At 43.2% G+C, this 16,782-nt stretch overlaps 1 protein-coding gene across 3 annotated transcripts in view; it reads left to right on the top strand.

The window, feature by feature from the left end:
• Positions 1-209: 209 nt before the first annotated feature.
• The window catches only part of ASXL1 (ASXL transcriptional regulator 1), a 70,081-nt gene continuing 53,508 nt past the window's right edge, over positions 210-16,782 (top strand). For 2 of the 3 annotated variants that reach the window (XM_087445425.1, XM_014796808.2), the window contains exons 1-3: positions 210-741; positions 7,950-8,032; positions 10,166-10,274. In XM_087445425.1, the coding sequence (XP_087301551.1) occupies positions 685-741; positions 7,950-8,032; positions 10,166-10,274 (249 nt within the window). In that variant the 5' untranslated portion in view covers positions 210-684. Of the gene's footprint in view, positions 742-3,345; positions 4,889-7,949; positions 8,033-10,165; positions 10,275-16,782 lie in introns of those variants that run through there. The other variant, XM_087445424.1, reaches the window with a different exon arrangement.

The raw sequence follows: 16,782 nt of genomic DNA, 5'->3' as shown, positions 1-16,782 counted from the left end.
TGCGCGAGGCGGAGGAAGGGAGGGGAGCGCGGAAAGATGGACCGCAGGGCACGCCGGGAAGTGTGGTCCAAGTGTTTCACGCAGCCATATTCTTCCGGAGCGGGGGAGGCCAGAGAGGCAACCGGGACTACGATTCCCAGCCGCCCTTTCGGTTTGTTTTTGTTCAAAAAAAAAAAAAAAAACCCCACACTCCCCCTCCTCACTCTTCACACACACTCACACACACCCACGGCAGACACGCACACACCCGGGCGCCGAAGGGAAAGCCGCGTCTCGCCTTCCCGCCCCGCCGCCAGTCCTGTCTCGGCCCCTCAGCAGAGCGGGAAAGCGGAGGCCGGAGCCGTGACCTCTGACCCCGTGGTTATGCGGAGCCGCCGCATTCCTTAGCGATCGCGGGGCTGCTGCCGCTGCCGCCGCCGCCGTGGGCGACTGACGCAGCGCGGGCGCGTGGAGCCGCCGCCACCCCTCCCCCACCGCCGCCCTCGCGCCGGGTCTCGCGCCAGCCGGTGCCCGCGCGCCCACCCCTTCTCCCCGGCCGCACCCGAGTCCTCGCGCGCCGCCGCCACGCGCCCCCCCGCGCGGCCGCCGCCGCCGCCGACGCCGCCGCCCCTGCCCCGCGCCGCCGCCCCAGCCCGCCCCGCCCGGAGGTCCCGCGTGGAGCCGCCGCCGCCAGGGAGGAGGAGGATGAAGGACAAACAGAAGAGGAAGAAGGAGCGCACGTGGGCCGAGGCCGCGCGCCTGGTGAGGCGGGCCGCCGAGGGGGGCTCGGTGGGGGGCGTGAGGGTGGGCTCGCCGAGTACCCCCCGCCGACGGGGGGAGGGGCGAAGCCCTGCCCACCGCAGGAGGGGGCGGGGCCACCGTTTCTCTAGGAACGGGACAGCCCCCGAAGGCGTTGCGTGGGGGAGAGGTCCCCCGCCGGGTTGGATGTGGCGCCTTTTTTGCACGCCCCCCCCCCCAAATTCCTGCGGAGGGCGAGCTGGCAGACCGGCTCCTCCCCCTCCGGGCGGCGGGGCCCCAGTTTCCCCTCCCCCCACTGTTTGGCAGCGTTTGGGGGTCTGGGGAAGCTTCGTTTCTGCACTCGGGGGAGTTTGGTTTCCGGGAAGGGTCGGAAGCTCCTCCCTCGCTTCCTGGTGGGCAATGGGGTGGTGCGTTTGACTGGAGGGGTGGGAAAGCGCCCCCAGTTTCCAGAACGCTAGTGGCACTTGGAGCTTTCCCAGTCTAAACCAGGTGTGTGGAGGGAAGCAAGTGCTTACTCCCAGCTTGAACCCTGAGCGGTGGTTCTCAAACTTTAGTGTCCTCTGGGGGCAGGACACCTGGGGAGGTTGTTAGGAATGCTCCTCCTAGGGCCCTGCTGAAGACCTACTGAGTCTGAGATGCTGGAGTACAGCCTGAGTGTCTTCATTTCGACCAGCTTCCCAGGTTGATTCTAATACAGGTGGCCCACGGACTAGACTTTGAGAAATGCTGACTAGAGTGTTTTCCTTCATAAGCTAGACTGGAGATAGGCACTTTGCAGAGAACTGACTACGCTTTGCAAAGAATGTATGTGCGTGCTCTATTCCTTAGTGTCCTGGTGCGTGTATACATGAAGTGTTGGACAAAGACCAGGTGTCTCTGTTTGAAGATACTGCTCACTGAGGACTTAGCAAAGGAGAGAGTAATTTGAGTGTTTGAAGCTGCGTGGTGAGGGGGGTTGTGAATTTTCTGTTTTCAAAGCGTCAGAGGACTTGTAAGTGAAATATTTTCCTTTTGGGTTTGCACCCAGAAAGCTAGGACACTTTGAGACGTATTCTTATAAAATCTTGCTGATGACAGCAGTAACAGGTTATACTTCTGTCAGAGATGTCACTTCCTTAGAACTGTCACACAGCAGGGTTATAGTGCAGATAGCATCCTTGTCTCTTGACACCCTGTAGTTTATATGTAATTGCTCTAATTTACTTTTAATGATGAATTAAGCTCAATCTTCTAATCTTTCATTTTATTGAGAAGTGGGGTTCCTGCCTCAAAGGTATTGTGCAAAAAAAGATGCATATGTGTTGGGAGTTGTTACAAATCTGTGGTACACCTTTTTCTTTCTTGGAGCCTGTAAAACTCAATTATTGACTTGCAAGGACTAAAGCTGTTTGGTTTATAGGAGAATTTTCACTGGTGGTCCTGATCATCTTCCCCAGGCATTTGTTGCCCAAGGAACAGAAATAGCAATTGTTTGGATGCTGAAGTTTTGTGCTTCAGTTAATTTGTTTTGGTTTGGTATATGAAATTTGAAGATTTTGAAGTTTCTACATTTTTTTTTTCCCGGATTCCATCAAAATTGGAAGCTTTGGCTAGCTTTCAGAATCTCTTGGAAATTTCAGGATTTCTCCGATGTGGCTTCACCTGGAAACAAATTTAGGCCTGAAGGCGAGTAGGGGAGAGTCAAAAGGATGTGTTCTCTTTCGCCTTGAGCTTGAGTCTTGGGTGTTCATTGAAATTCTCCTCTGAGTTCCTGTTATATGCAGGTGTTTATGACTCTGGGCACCAAAAGGAAATTTGCTTGCCAGAGTTTTACTTTTTAGAGGTAGGTGAAAGTACCTTTAAATCCTGTGTTATTTATGTCCTGACAGAATTCTAAAGTCTATTTGTCTCAAGCTCTGTTGGCTCTTACTAGTTGAAAGACTTTAGAAACTTGGGGTCCACTGTTCTGTTAAGCCTCTTCGGGTTCTTGAATTTACCGTGATCTGAACTCCAGTATCCAGCTTGCTGTTCTGTTTTATCATTGGCTCAACTTCGTGCTAGAGTATCTAAGTTCGTTCTTTTTTTTTATTGTGAGGAGATCAGCCCTGTGCTAACATCTGCCAATCCTCCTCTTTTTTTGCTGAGGAAGACTGGCCCTGGGCTAACATCCATGCCCATCTTCCTCCACTTTATATGGGACGCCGCCACAGCATGGCTTGTCAAGCAGTGCATCAGTGCGTGCCCGGGATCCGAACCGGTGAACCCCGGGCCACTGCAGTGGAGCGCGGACACTTAACCGCTTGTGCCACCGGGCCAGCCCCCTAAGTTCTTTCTTTTCTTTTTCTTCTGTGGCTCTTCATTAAAAATGAGTAATATGAGGGCCAGCCCCGTTACTTAGCGGTTAGGTGAGCGCGCTCCGTTACTGGTGGCCCAGGTTCGGATCCCGGGCGCGCACTGACGCACCGCTTCTCCGGCCATGCTGAGGCCGCGTCCCACATACAGCAGCTAGAAGGATGTGCAACTGACATACAACTATCGGGGCTTTGGGGAAGAAAAAAAGGAGGAGGATTGGCAATAGATGTTAGCTCAGAGCCGGTCTTCCTCAGCAAAAAGAGGAGGATTAGCATGGATGTTAGCTCAGGGCTGATCTTCCTCACGAAAAAAAAATAATTAGTAATATGAATAGGAATTACTTTGTGGTGCAGTTAAACGTGTGAAAGATGACTTGTGGGAACATGGTGCGTAATTTTGCGTATCTTTTATTGTTTTTTCTTTTAGAATTTTCCATCCGTTTGGATGGGACTGATTGGTGGGTGAAGGGGAGCTTCATTTCGAGTCCTCTCCCCATTTAAAAACAATTGCTGTAACAAACTGAGCGCTAGAGAGTGTGAGAGCTTACACTGGACAGAGCGCAGCTTGACAAGAGTGAGCTGTAACAGGTAGGGCAGTAGATTAGATCTAACTGCTCTTTGGACAGGTGAGTTTGGAGTGCTTGCCATGGCAATCAGATGCACTTGCTTTGCAGCAGTTTCACGTTGCTCCTGACCTTTCTGAGATTGGTGGCTAGAGTGTTACTAGGAACCGTTTAAAAAACTGTTTTGGTAGGAAAGAAGAGATTTCTGGAGAATTTCAGTCGTTTTTTTGAGTTTTTGCAGGAAATTGAGTTTTGCAGATCTTAATTGTGACGTTGAGAGGTAGATATTCTTTCAAACATTTTTAATATTGTCTTTTCTAGATGTAAGAGGTAGACTTTATGGGGTTGGATGGATATAAATCCTCCTCCTTGTCAGGAGCAGTTTGTTTGGGAGAAATAGCCTAGGGGATTTCCCTTTAAATTTAATGTCCTTAAATGGATTCTCCCTGGCTTTGAGAAACTCTTCATTGTACGCTTTATCTTTCACTTTGATTCATGACTGACCATTCTTACATCAAACATTTTTTTTCCCTTTGAAGTAGGAGAAGAGATACTTTTTTTTTCTTTTTTTAAAGCACACTCTAGAAAGACAGAGACTAGGAATAGAACACTGCTGAATTGTTCTTATACTAAAGGCTAGAGGCATATATAGTTTTAATGAAAGTGAATATTTTGTATCTTTTATTGTAACTTCCCTTTAGAGATTTTGTTTCCTCTGTCTTAGATTCTCAGGCTCTTCTAGACTGCTGTTTAAATAATTGGTAACTAATTTTTCAGTCATGCTTTTTAAAAAAAGTATCCTACAAAAATTCGCTAGCTCAGCTCACACTTAATTAGTGTCAAAGAAATGATTGTGGCAGTGAACCTGAGTAGCTTGTACCAGCTTTGTTGTAGGTTTGTTCAAGTCAGCACTGCCTAACTTAGCACTTAGTTGGGTTCTTGGAATACAGAGATGGATAAGGTTTGCCCTTGAGGAACTTTTGGTCTTCTGAGGATGAGGAAGATCCAGACACATGAATAGAATTTTACTGTAGGCATGATAAATGCTGTCATAGATGTGTAAATGGTAAACAGACATCCTGGTTCCTGCTTATTGTTCAGTGTAGTTCCTCCTTTTGCTCTCAAGTGGCCCACTTTGAAAGATAAATTATATGTGTTGTGGAACTATGGGGACACTGAAACGACATTTAACTCTGCCTGGCAGAGATCAGAGAAGGCTTCCTGGAAGAAGGTGCTTTCCGAACTGAATCTTGAGGGGTGAGTAGGAGTTAGACCCGTCACAGAAGATATAAGCAGGAGCTAATGACAAGAAATAGCAGGAGAGTGTGTGTGTGTGTGAGTGTGAGTGTGTGAGTGTGTGTGTGCATGTGTGTATTTGCAGGGTGGAGAGTGTGGGAACTGGGAAGAACCACACGTTGTTATTGGAGCATAAAGTTTGTGGAATATCGATTTGGCAGTCAGGTAGAGAGATAGGCAGAGACAGATTGTGAGGGCCTTGTGTGCCAGGCCAGTGAGCACGTCCTTTGTGCCAGGCACTGCATGCACACACATTATCTCTAATCTGTTAAACAGCTGAGAGGAAGACACCAGTATCCTTACTTCACAAACGAGGAAACCCAGTTCTCAGGTTGGGTAGGTAATTTGCCCAAGTTTAGAAGGCTGGAATTTGAATCCATGTCTGTCTGGTTCTAAAGCCTATGCTTTTCCAGTGGGCCAGTGGACTCTTGGGAAGCTTCAGCTTTTGCTGTGTGTGATTAGGTTGCTGTTGAAGGATTTTTTTTTGTGTGAGAAAGATCAGCCCTGAGCTAACATCCATGCTAATCCTCCTTTTGCTGAGGAATACTGGCTCTGAGCTAACATCTATTGCCCATCCTCCTCCTTTTTTTCCGTTTTTCTCCCCAAAGCCCCAGTAGATAGTTGTATGTCATAGTTGCACATCCTTCTAGTTGCTGTATGTGGGACGCGGCCTCAGCATGGCCGGAGAAGTGGTGTGTTGGTGCGCGCCTGGGATCCGAACCTGGGCTACCAGTAGCGGAGCGCGTGCGCTTAACCGCTAAGCCATGGGGCCGGCCCCTGCTGTTGAAGGATTTTAAAGCAGGGAAAGTGAAGAGAGCAGGTTTGTTTTGTTGGGTTTGACCTCAGGCTATAGCTTGTGAATTCTGTGAGAGCAGGGATTTGGTCTTGTTTACTGACGAATTCCTATAATTGTCCTTGGCACAAAGTAGGTATTTCATGTAATTGTTGAATGAAGGATGGCAGCAGAGGAAGAATGTGCGGACAGCAGGGCTGGTGGCAGGGATATTAGCGAAGAGGCTGTTGTGTTGGGTCAGGTAAGAAACTGGCTGTGGGGGCTGGGGGACAGGTGAGAGTGAAGGATGACACCTAGGTTTCTAAATTAGATGATTAGACTGGCTGCTAACCAAGGTAAGGAATGTTGAGAGAAGAGGGGGGTGTATTATTAGAGTTGCTGATTAGATGAATTAGAGTAGACGAGCAAGGGGGGACATCCAGTACAGAACTGAATATTTGAGTCTCAAGCTTGGGGAGAAATCTGGGCTAGAGGGAGAGATTTGGGAGTTATCAGAATTTAGATAGTAGTTGAAACTATGAGATGATAATGTTACCCAAGGAGAATGTAAAAATTGAAAAGCGAGGAGCCCGCCTGGTGGCATAGCGGTTAAGTGCATGCGCTCCGCTTCGGCGGCCGGAGGGTTCGCAGGTTTGGATCCCAGGCGCGCACCAACGCACCGCTTGTCAAGCCATGCTGTGGTGGCGTCCCATATAAAGTAGAGGAAGGTGGACATGGATGTTAGCCCAAGGCCAGTCTTCCTTGGCAAAAAGAGGCGGATTGGCAACAGATGTTAGCTCAGGGCTGATCTTCCTCACACACACACACACACACACACAAAATCGAAAAGAGGGAGGCTAAGTATGGGACCATGGCAAATAGGGGTTTTATTTCAGCACCTACTTCTCCAAAACTTGATTTCCTTTAGTGCTAAGGGCTCATGTTCTTCCACAGAGAGAACCTTCAGCAGCAGTCCTATCAGACTTCTTGCTTCACATTTTATTTGTGACAGAGCAGTGCTTAGTTGTTTACGGTTGTTAAGTGACTGCAAGATGTTAGTGTGATTTCGAGTAACCTCAGCACCTGCACAGGTAGAGACAGTACAAAGAAATTGACAGCCTGTCGTCTTCTCCCTTAGAGGATGACATTTCTAAAACAACTCAGCTTCTTAAAGGGAGAGAGCTGCAGTTGCTCACGAAGAAGCTACTGCCATGACTTAGTTATAGATGATGCTAACATAAATGGGACATTCCATTTCTCATTGTTTTGCTTGTACCAGTCATATAGAATCATAGCATCATGTTGCCAAATGGCAAAATGTACCGTGGCAGTTAACCCTAGAATTTCACAATATGGTGGCAAAAATCTTCATTTAAAAATATGGGTACTGGGCCGGCCCGGTGGCTTAGCCATTAAGCGCGCGTGCTCCGCTGCTGGCGGCCCGGGTTCGGATCCCGGGTGCGCACTGATGCACCGCTTCTCCAGCCATGCTGAGGCCGCGTCCCACATACAGCAACTAGAAGGATGTGCAGCTATGACATACAACTATCTACTGGGGCTTTGGGGGAAAAGAAAAAAAATAAGTAAATAAAAAAATTATAAAAATATGGGTACTAATCAAACTTCCTTGGGAAAGAAAATCTGCATGCTTTTCTGTCTTATAGTTTATTGTGTAGCACTATGGTTTAGCTATATTAACGCCATCAAGTTAAGCAGTAACCAGGGTTGCTAAGGCACCACATACCGTAACTTATATGTTAAGAAGATTTGGTTTTTAGGGCCGGCCCGGTGGCGCAAGCAGTTAAGTGCGCGCACTCTGTTTTGGCGGCCCAAGGTTCGCAGGTTCAGATCCCTGGTGCGCACCGACGCACCGCTTGGTAAGCCATCCTGTGGCCGTGTCCCATATAAAGTAGAGGAAGATGGGCATGGATGTTAGCTGAGGGCCACTCTTCCTCAAGAAAAAAGGAGAGGATTGGTGTTGGATGTTAGCTCAGGGCTAGTCCTCCTCACAAAAAAAAAAAAAAAAAAGATGTGGTTTTTAGAATTGAGAATTAGAATATTTCAGCTAATTGCAGTCACTTTCAGCGACTAGATAGATCTGTATGTAATTTGGTTTCTGAGGTAATTTTAACTGTGGAAAAACTGAATTGTCAGCAGTGGTACCTCAGAGCAGAACTGTAGCCCATGAGATAGATTGATGGATGTAAATGGAAATTGCATACTGAAACCAGAACATTTATATTTCTTCAGGTACTAGAAAACTACTCGGATGCTCCAATGACACCAAAACAGATTCTGCAGGTCATAGAGGCAGAAGGACTAAAGGAAATGAGGTTTGTATTGCTCTTGCTGCTTACTGTGAGGGTTTTGTAGGCCATGTGTCTTTCTGTAGTTACGCAGTGATATGAGTAAGTCCGCATGTGCATATATATATATATATATATATATGTTCATGTGTCTGGTGGTGGTGTGGAACTGTCTCCCAGGTTGTGTATCCTCTCAGTGGAGGGTGGGAGTGGGTGAACATCCATTTGTTTTCATTAGAGATGCAGTGACTTTCCCCATCCTTGCTCTCCCTTAAATCTTGACATTGAGCTTGTTTTTTGTGTGTAAGGAGTTGGCACCTTTTCTCTTGTTCTCTGTTTTGCATGTTTCAGGAATAGAGAAGGGGCAGACTCTGACAGGCTCTATCTTGTCTAAAACTGCCCTTCTCTCTATACCATCTCTCTGACGTCCTTTGTTTTAGGGTGGTCTCCTCAGCGTTAAATTTGCTAACTTTTTTTCCCCGTCACTGACTCGAGCCATTCATGATATGAATATAGTAAATTTTGGGGTGACCTTGATTCTCTTATCCTGTGATGTAGTTTTCCTAGAGAAGCAACAGGTTAGAAACACAAAAGGAATTGCAGACGCGAAAACCAGTGACTGTCCTTAATCCTTTTCTCTCTTTTTCCCTCACCCCAGCCTTTTTTTTTAAATGAAAGAGGAGAGCACAACACAGTCCCATCTTGGGACTCAGAACAAACAGCATATGTTTTTGCTGGTTAAGCTTTAGCTGCTTGAAATTGACCTTTTAGGGTCAAAAGATCCTCACTGTCCAATTGTCAGTTCAAACATTGACATTTTGTGGGGAGGGAAGACCACGATTGTGTAGATCACATTCACTTAAATAGTACCTATGCACTGTGTAGTGTTATAATTGTGCTTTATTTTTGTTTTTATGGGCTATTTCCCATCATGCTGCTGTCTGCGCTGCTGTTGGACCACTATGCCTATAGAAGGTAAATTAGTCCTTTGGGAATTGAGAACCTTAACTTGTTTCTGCTTCTTGCTCTTATAGGAATTATGAAGCAGTCATGGTGGCTCGTGATGAGTGAGCAGCTCTGTCATTTGTAGACAGGGTTATAGTGTGTAGGAGTCACACTGTTCGAAGAAGGACTCTGCCAGCATGCCATTCCTCCTTGTAGCAGAGATGTTAGCACACCCACTTGGTACTCGAGATTCTGCACAAGGTTCCTTTTAGAGATTGGTTCTTGGTGAAAGTTTTTTTTTTTAGCATCCAGTGTGTTCCAAAGCAGAATAAGTAATAGATTTTTTTAAATGGATTTTTTAGACTCAATTTATTTTTAACACTCTGCATTAAATTAGGACCTCTAGTTCTGAAAAATGCTAAGAGGCTTTACTTAAGATATCTATATATTTTTTAACATGCTGGGGAGAGGGAAGAGAAGGTGCACAGGTGAACCTTAACACTAACATGCTAGTGCCAAACTCAGTTAATATTAATAATGGGCATTTGTCTGTAGTTTTGACAGATTTTCTGTTTTAAGATTCAGTAAGTAGCCTCTAACTCACTGAGTTGTCATTGTTTTGCGACCTACTATTGTAGCAGGGACCGTGAAATAACTTAATATGCCATTTTTTTTGGTTTAATGTTTGAGCATTTTTGGGTACTAAATCCATTTGACTGACTTTTCTTTTTATATTCAAATTTAAATGATTGCTCTTGAGTAGTTGTAGAATAAAACCCATCATTCCCCCTTCCCAACAGAGAAAGAGCAAATGAAATACTGTTCGTTTTGTGTGCTTGTTAGAAAGTATTTAACTGGAAAAAAAAAAGGTGTGCTTGTGCTTGTTCGATGGGACGGCACCACTGACTCTGTGGTCTTTGTGTTGATAATGTCATGTGGCGGCTTCTGAGTATGGTGTGTAGGTTGAAATAGAGAGGCTAGGAAACTCTCAGGGGTATCACATAACACGTGGTATCCCAGAGCTCTGTGGGTGTGATGGATGTGAATTTCATTTGTTACTCTCTTGCTACTTTCAAGGTGGGATTGTTGTCATGGGATCTTCTGTACTTCTTGCTCTGCTTCTTGATTTAAGAATGAGTTGGAGGGTATTAGATCTTTGAGTAAGTAGGCATATGGATTTGTATGACCCTCATCCATCCTTGTATGTTTTTACAGTGGGACATCCCCTCTTGCTTGTCTCAATGCTATGCTACATTCCAATTCAAGAGGAGGAGAGGGGCTATTTTATAAACTGCCTGGCCGGATCAGCCTTTTCACACTCAAGGTAAGTAATATAAACTCTGTTTTAGTGCCATGGTTTTTAACTTTTAGTGTGCATAAGAATCACCTGGTAGATCTGCAGTGAGGCCCATGAATTTGCATTTCTAATAAGCAGGCAGGTGAAGCTGATTCTGTTGGTCCTAAATGGCAGTTTGACTGAGATGTTCTAGTGTGAACAAGATATTAGGAATTATTTAGTCATAGCAGCTATTGTGTCTATATTCAGCTTTTCCATGTCTGTATCTTTGCAGATTGTATGTGTGGGGGTAGTTGCAAATGTGCCTTAATTAGGATTTTGTTTGTAATAATACTGTGAAGGATAAATTACTGGGCAGCTAAAGTAAGACCTACTCTGTGGAAAATATGTGAACATACTTGGAGAAATTAAAAAACTCTAGCATTACTAAGTGACACTAATTACAAAGGAAGAGAACTTAGATCAGGTAGAGTTCTTAATAAAGCTTAAATAGAACCAAAATGAGCAGGCTAATTATTTTTCTACCATTTGTGATATATATGGCTATCATTTAAACCAGGGGTTGGCAAACTTTTTCTGTAAAGGGCCAGATAATAAATATTTTAGGTTTTGTGGACCATACTACATCACAGACTGTTCAACTCTGCCATTGTAGTAGGGAAGCAGCCGTAGACAATGCACAACCAAATGGGCATGGTTGTGTTCCAATCAAGCTTTATTTATATAAACAAGCAGCGGGCCACATTTGGCTTGGGGCTGTGGTTTGCTGACCCCTGCCTTAGACATAAGATGACCTATTGATGGTGAGGATCCTGAAAATTTGATGCTGACCCTTATACTCTTCCATAATATAGTTATAAATTGCAGTAGTTCATATACAGACTTTTCCCTTTGAGTTTTGTTTTCCTAATAGACTTGTTTCCTTCAATTAATTCAAAATTACACTTGAGCAAAATACCAACTGTATAACCTGCAGTCATAAAACTCAGTCTTTATGTACAGATCAAATGTATCTTATGTTCATATGTCTGTGCTGTTTTCTATATTGTTTTTATTTCTAATATTTTGGACTTTTTTTGTTAAGAGGTAGCATAATGTAATGTCAGGAACTGAGCCTTGGGAGAGACAGAGCACTTTGTAGTGCTCTCAAAACCTAGCTTTGTAGCCTGCAAAGGGTGTAAACCTTCTTTATTGTGGTGTGTGCATTCTTGACACAGAGTCAGTCCTTAATAAATGGTAGCCTTTAGTCCTTTAGGTTCCTCAAACTTAACTGCTTGTTAATGACATTTTTCTATTGTAATACATATTGTTACATATAATTATATGTAATTATGAATAATTATAATTATCCATATTATATATATTACAAATATGCTTATTAATGGCATATTTCTGTTTTAAGTGAGAGGAGAAATAGCTTTTTCTATGAAAACCTTGAGGGTGGGAACTGAGTTTTATTTGTCTTTGTAACTTGACTCTGGGCAAAATTCTTGGCATAGTCCATGCTTAATAATTATTTGAACAGAATTAAATTTCTTCATTTTAATTTTAATATATCTGAGTAAACTCCATTGTGTGAATCTACTGTAAGCTAGGGGATGTTCTGTTAGTCTCCAGCCCGTGTCTGAGATAGACTAATTGAAGATGTGCTCAGCACATCCTCTCGTCTGCCTTTGGCTTTATGTGGCTTAGTCTTCATAGCATCTTGCTCATTGGAATTGTACATCACTTCTCTGATATTCTTTGTGCTCTTTTGGTGTTAATGGTTTGCTTGTCTGGTTCCCCCAGTTAGACTGTAAACTTGAGGACAGAGATTAGGTTTTATTCATTTCGGTATCCACTAGGATACTGTACAAAGTAGCCATCAATAAATGCATACTTAATGAAAGAGTTAGTGAATAATGGCTACATTCTGGTACTTCATTATTATCCTTTTGTTTTGACATTCGATGATAAATATACTGCTCCTAATCTTGATGAAACTATCCCTAGATCTGCCTCTGACATCTAGCTCATAGCTCAGCCAAAATGAAGAGTGTTTACTGCTGTGGCTTTAGTAGAATTTTAGCTTGGTTAATTATCTGTCTGTGTCTCTTAACATTTTGACCTGTTTTAAAAGCAATGTGTGCAGATGCAACAGAAAGCAAAAGACAACAGAGAAAGTGAAAGTAACCCATAAATTCTGCTATCTGTAACCTAAATAATTTATATTAACAATATTTGAAAAAATTGGATACTTATAGCTTTGCTGCTTGCTTTATTCAGTTAATATATTTGCCATGATGGGTACATACAGACATACTGTATTGGTTTTAAAGACTGTTATAGGATTCTAGATTCCAGGTTATGAATGTCTGATAATTATTAGTCTCTTGTTAAATGCCTCATTATCACCACACTATCTCCCAGAAGTTGTACAGGCATTTACTTTATTGTTATTCAGGCATGGATAGGAAAGGATAGCAAAAATCTGAACCAGCTGATCACCTGAGAACCCAGGTCTGCCCAATAAACACTTGAGTCCAAGGTGGTGTTAAGTACACTTTTTTCTTTTTTATCTTACATTTTTTTTTTTTTTTTTTTTGCTGAGGAAGATTTGCCCTGATCTAACATCTGTTGCCAGTCTTCCTCTTATTTTGCTTGAGGAAGATTAGCCCTGAGCTAACATCTGTGCCAGTCTTCCTCTATTTTGTATGTGGGTCGCGGCCACAGCATGGCTGACGAGTGGTGTAGGTCCGTGCCTGGGATCCAAACCTGCGAACCAGGGCTGGTGAAGCAGAGTGTGCTAAACTTAACCGCTGTGCCACGGGGCTGGCCCCCACATTTTTTAAATTTGAAACAATTTCAAACCTATAGAAAAACTGAAGGAGTACTAACAGTGAATGCCCCACCCATCTAGCTTTTTTAATCATTGTTACAAGTTTGCCACATTTGCTTTATCCCTCTCTACATATGTATGCTTTTTTTTTTTTTTTTTCCAGAACCATTTGAAAGTGTTAACTGGTACTGGTACTTCACCCCTAAATATTTTAGAATGTATGTCTTCAGAACAAGGACATTATCCTACATAACCACAATATCATTATCACATTCAAGAAAGTCAACATTGATATAGTAGTATATAATATATAGTCCATATTCAAATTTTCTCTAGTTGTTCCAAAAATATTCTTTATAGCTTATTTTTCAAATCCAGCATCCAGTCAAGAATCATGCATTACATTTGGTTGTCATGGCTATTTAGTCTCCTGTAATATAGAACAGTTCCCTTGCCTTGTTTTGTTTTTCATGGCATTGATATTTTTGAACAGTCTAGGTCAGTTGTCTGATAGAACTAAATACATTTTTAAAGAACTAATAAAAGTGTTGAAATCTTATTTCCAGACTCCTTTGTGTTTGTACTTCTGTTCCAGGTTGTACCCCAGAGCCATTCGGCAGTGAAGGACGGAAGTGGTGGGATGTTTTGTATGCGTAAGAGTAGTCTGGTCAGGATCTTGTCTGTAATAAGGGACAGGAAGATACAAATTATTTAACTCACGTTTCTCATTTTTCCCTTTGAAGGTGATAGTGACACCTCTGGAATCCTGTGGCATTTTCTTTGCCTAAGTTTTCTCTCATATGTTAAGGAAAGCATATGCAGAATGGCTGCGTCATTTTTCTCCCCCCTGCTTGGAAGTCTCTTCTAGTGGGCCCTCAAGGTCAGAATTGTATTTATCCATGTGGTTTTGCTACTTATTTGAAAATAGGAGTTTTTTCAGTTCTGGATACATTTGTGTGGCCTTATCTGTGATTGCGGAAGGTTTACTGATAAGCTGGAGTCTTTTTGGGCATGCCACAGGGTTCCTTCTCTGATGAAGTTGTTCTGGGTAATGTAGTGGCACGTGCATTGGACACTTTAGATGCTTGCATCGGTCCTCAGAGCTAGTCTTCAGGGATGGATGGGATAGATGAAATCTGTCCGTGCTTTGAATTCTTGATTTGAATTGCTTTCCTTAAGCTTTTCCTGAAGTCAGCTGTCAGTGTCCATCATTGCCTGGTTAGAGGTAGAATTTATTTCATTTTTTACACTTGAGATTTCCTATCCTTATAAGACCACTGTGAGCTCCTTTGTAGTGTTCTGCATTTTTAGGACTTCATGCTGAATACTATGCTTTTGTGACTCAAGGGTTGTGTCACTGGTGAGTTGAGCCTGGGTTAGTGAGTGGTCATTCCAGCACTCACTGTCAGGCATAACTGCAGTCATCTGAACATTGTTCAGTTTTATTGTGGAATGATGCTCAAATCCAAATGTCACTTATGTCACTTACGGCTATTTGCACTTGTTAATACCTCACGTGGTGATATAGGGCTCAGCCTTCAGTGCCTTTTTTTTTTTTTTTTTTTTTAAAGATTTTATTTATTTTTTTTATTTTTCCCCCCAAAGCCCCAGTGGATAGTTGTGTGTCGTAGCTGCACATCCTTCTAGTTGCTGCATGTGGGACTCGGCCTCAGGATGAACGGAGAAGTGGTGCCTCGATGCGCACCCGGGATCTGAACCCGGGCCACCAGCATCGCAGCGCGCGCACTTAACCACCAAGCCACAGGGCCGGCCCTTCAGTGCCTTTTAATTCAATTAACAAGCCCAGTTGAATCTTTTTAGTATACAGAATATTTTTTAAAAAGTATAAAAAACATTTTCTTGGGGCCAGCCCAGTAGTGTAGCGGTTAAGTTTGCACGCTCTGGTTCGGTGGCTCAGGGTTCACAGGTTCGGATCCTAGGCGTGATCCGACGTACCGCTTGTCAAGCCATGCTGTGGTGGCGTTTCATATAAAGTAGAGGAAGATGGGCATGGATGTTAGCCCAGGGCCAGACTTCTTCAGCAAAAAGAGGAGGATTGGCAGTGGGTGTTAGCTCAGGGCCAATCTTCCTCACACACACAAAAAAAAAACCTTCTTGGTAAAGGAAATAGATGACTATACTTGAAGTATCCATCCGTTGAAGTCCACAGTTTGCAAATAAAAGAAAGGAGAAAGCAAATGGAGGAAGAGAGGGAGGTAATTGTAGTTTTCACAATGTTTATTTATATAGCTAGATATATATATAACTCCACACTTAGAGCAATTTCAAAACTATTTATATTGCCCTTAAACACTGAGGAAAACAAACGGAGTAAGCCTAAACTTAGATACAGTGAAGTCATAGAGTCTGTCCTTTGAAAGGCAGTATCAGAATCCATTTGGATTTTTGATAGGTGAACAGCCAGCAGAATGGTCTTTTAAAAATGCAAATCACATCATATCACTATCCTGCCTGGCCCTTGCCTACCTCTCTGATCTCCTTTCCTGGCACTTTCCCCTTGGTCATTATACTTCAGCCACCCTCGCCTTCACTCTGTTTCTCAAACACCTCAAACTTGTGTCCACCTCAAGGCCCTTGCATGTGCTAGCCCTTCTGCCTGGAAAGCTCTTTGGTAACTTCTTGTCTTGGGTTCTTAGTTCAAAAGTATCTTCTCAGTGAAGCTTTCACTAACTGCCAGTCTAATTCCACAGCATCATGAGGGTTTTTGTTTTGTAGCCCTATCAGTCTCAGAAATTACCTTGTTTGTTTGGTTACTTGGTTATCACTAGCCTCCCCCACTGGAATGTAAGTGCAGCGACTTTGTTTTCACAGTATCTCCTGTGTGTGGCATGTTATAGGTACTTAATAAATATTGGCTGAATGAAAAGTAGAAGATGGCATCATCAAAATCTTAAGCCAGCTAGTTCTCCTTGTAATTCACCTTTCTTTTATGTCAGTTTTATTATGGAATATGCAAGTTTTGGGTTATTTTTTCTTGTGCTCAGCAAGTCAATTTCTAAGAACTCTTTTTTCTTTTTTTTTATTTATTTTTTTATTTTTTTTAAAGATTTTATTTATTCAGTTTTTTCCCCCCAAAGCCCCAGTAGATAGTTGTACGTCATAGGTTCACATCCTTCTAGTTGCTGTACGTGGGACTCGGCCTCGCGTTGGACGGAGAAGTGTTGCCTCGGGGCGCTCCCGGGATCCGAACCCGGGCCGCCAGCGTCAGAGCGCGCGCACTTAACCGCTAAGCCACGGGGCCGGCCCAGAACTCTTTTTTCTTGCCTTCTTTACAGCAGTTCTACATAAATCTGTGAAAGAGTCTGCTGACACCAGAAATAAATCTTTCCCAGGCTATGGGCATAATCTGGTTCCTCTTAATTGCTGAAGGCAGAAATTTAGCCATTAGAAACAGTTTAAACATTTTGGTATGTTTTAGATATCATGTTATTATTCCTTTTAGAGTTTTGAACTTTGATCATCTTGCTTGTTAGAAAAAAGAATTTCTACTTTCATTTAAAATGGTAGTGACATTTTTAGACAATGTCTTTTATAGTCTGTTTTAGCCTTATCAAATATGTGATCTTTTCAATGCTTAGAATCCTAGAATTTTAGAGAAAGCCTCTCAAATCATCCAGTTCATTTCATTTTGCAGATAGAAAACTGAGCTTCTAAGAGATTAAATGATTTGTCTGTGACTGTACAATTTGTCTATGT

The sequence above is a fragment of the Ceratotherium simum genome, chromosome 21 (genome assembly GCF_057802395.1).
Source record: "Ceratotherium simum simum isolate JZ-2026a chromosome 21, ASM5780239v1, whole genome shotgun sequence".
NCBI lineage: Eukaryota > Metazoa > Chordata > Mammalia > Perissodactyla > Rhinocerotidae > Ceratotherium > Ceratotherium simum.
The sequence above is the reverse complement of the archived record's forward strand: the minus strand, read 5'-3'. Positions and strand labels throughout refer to the sequence as shown.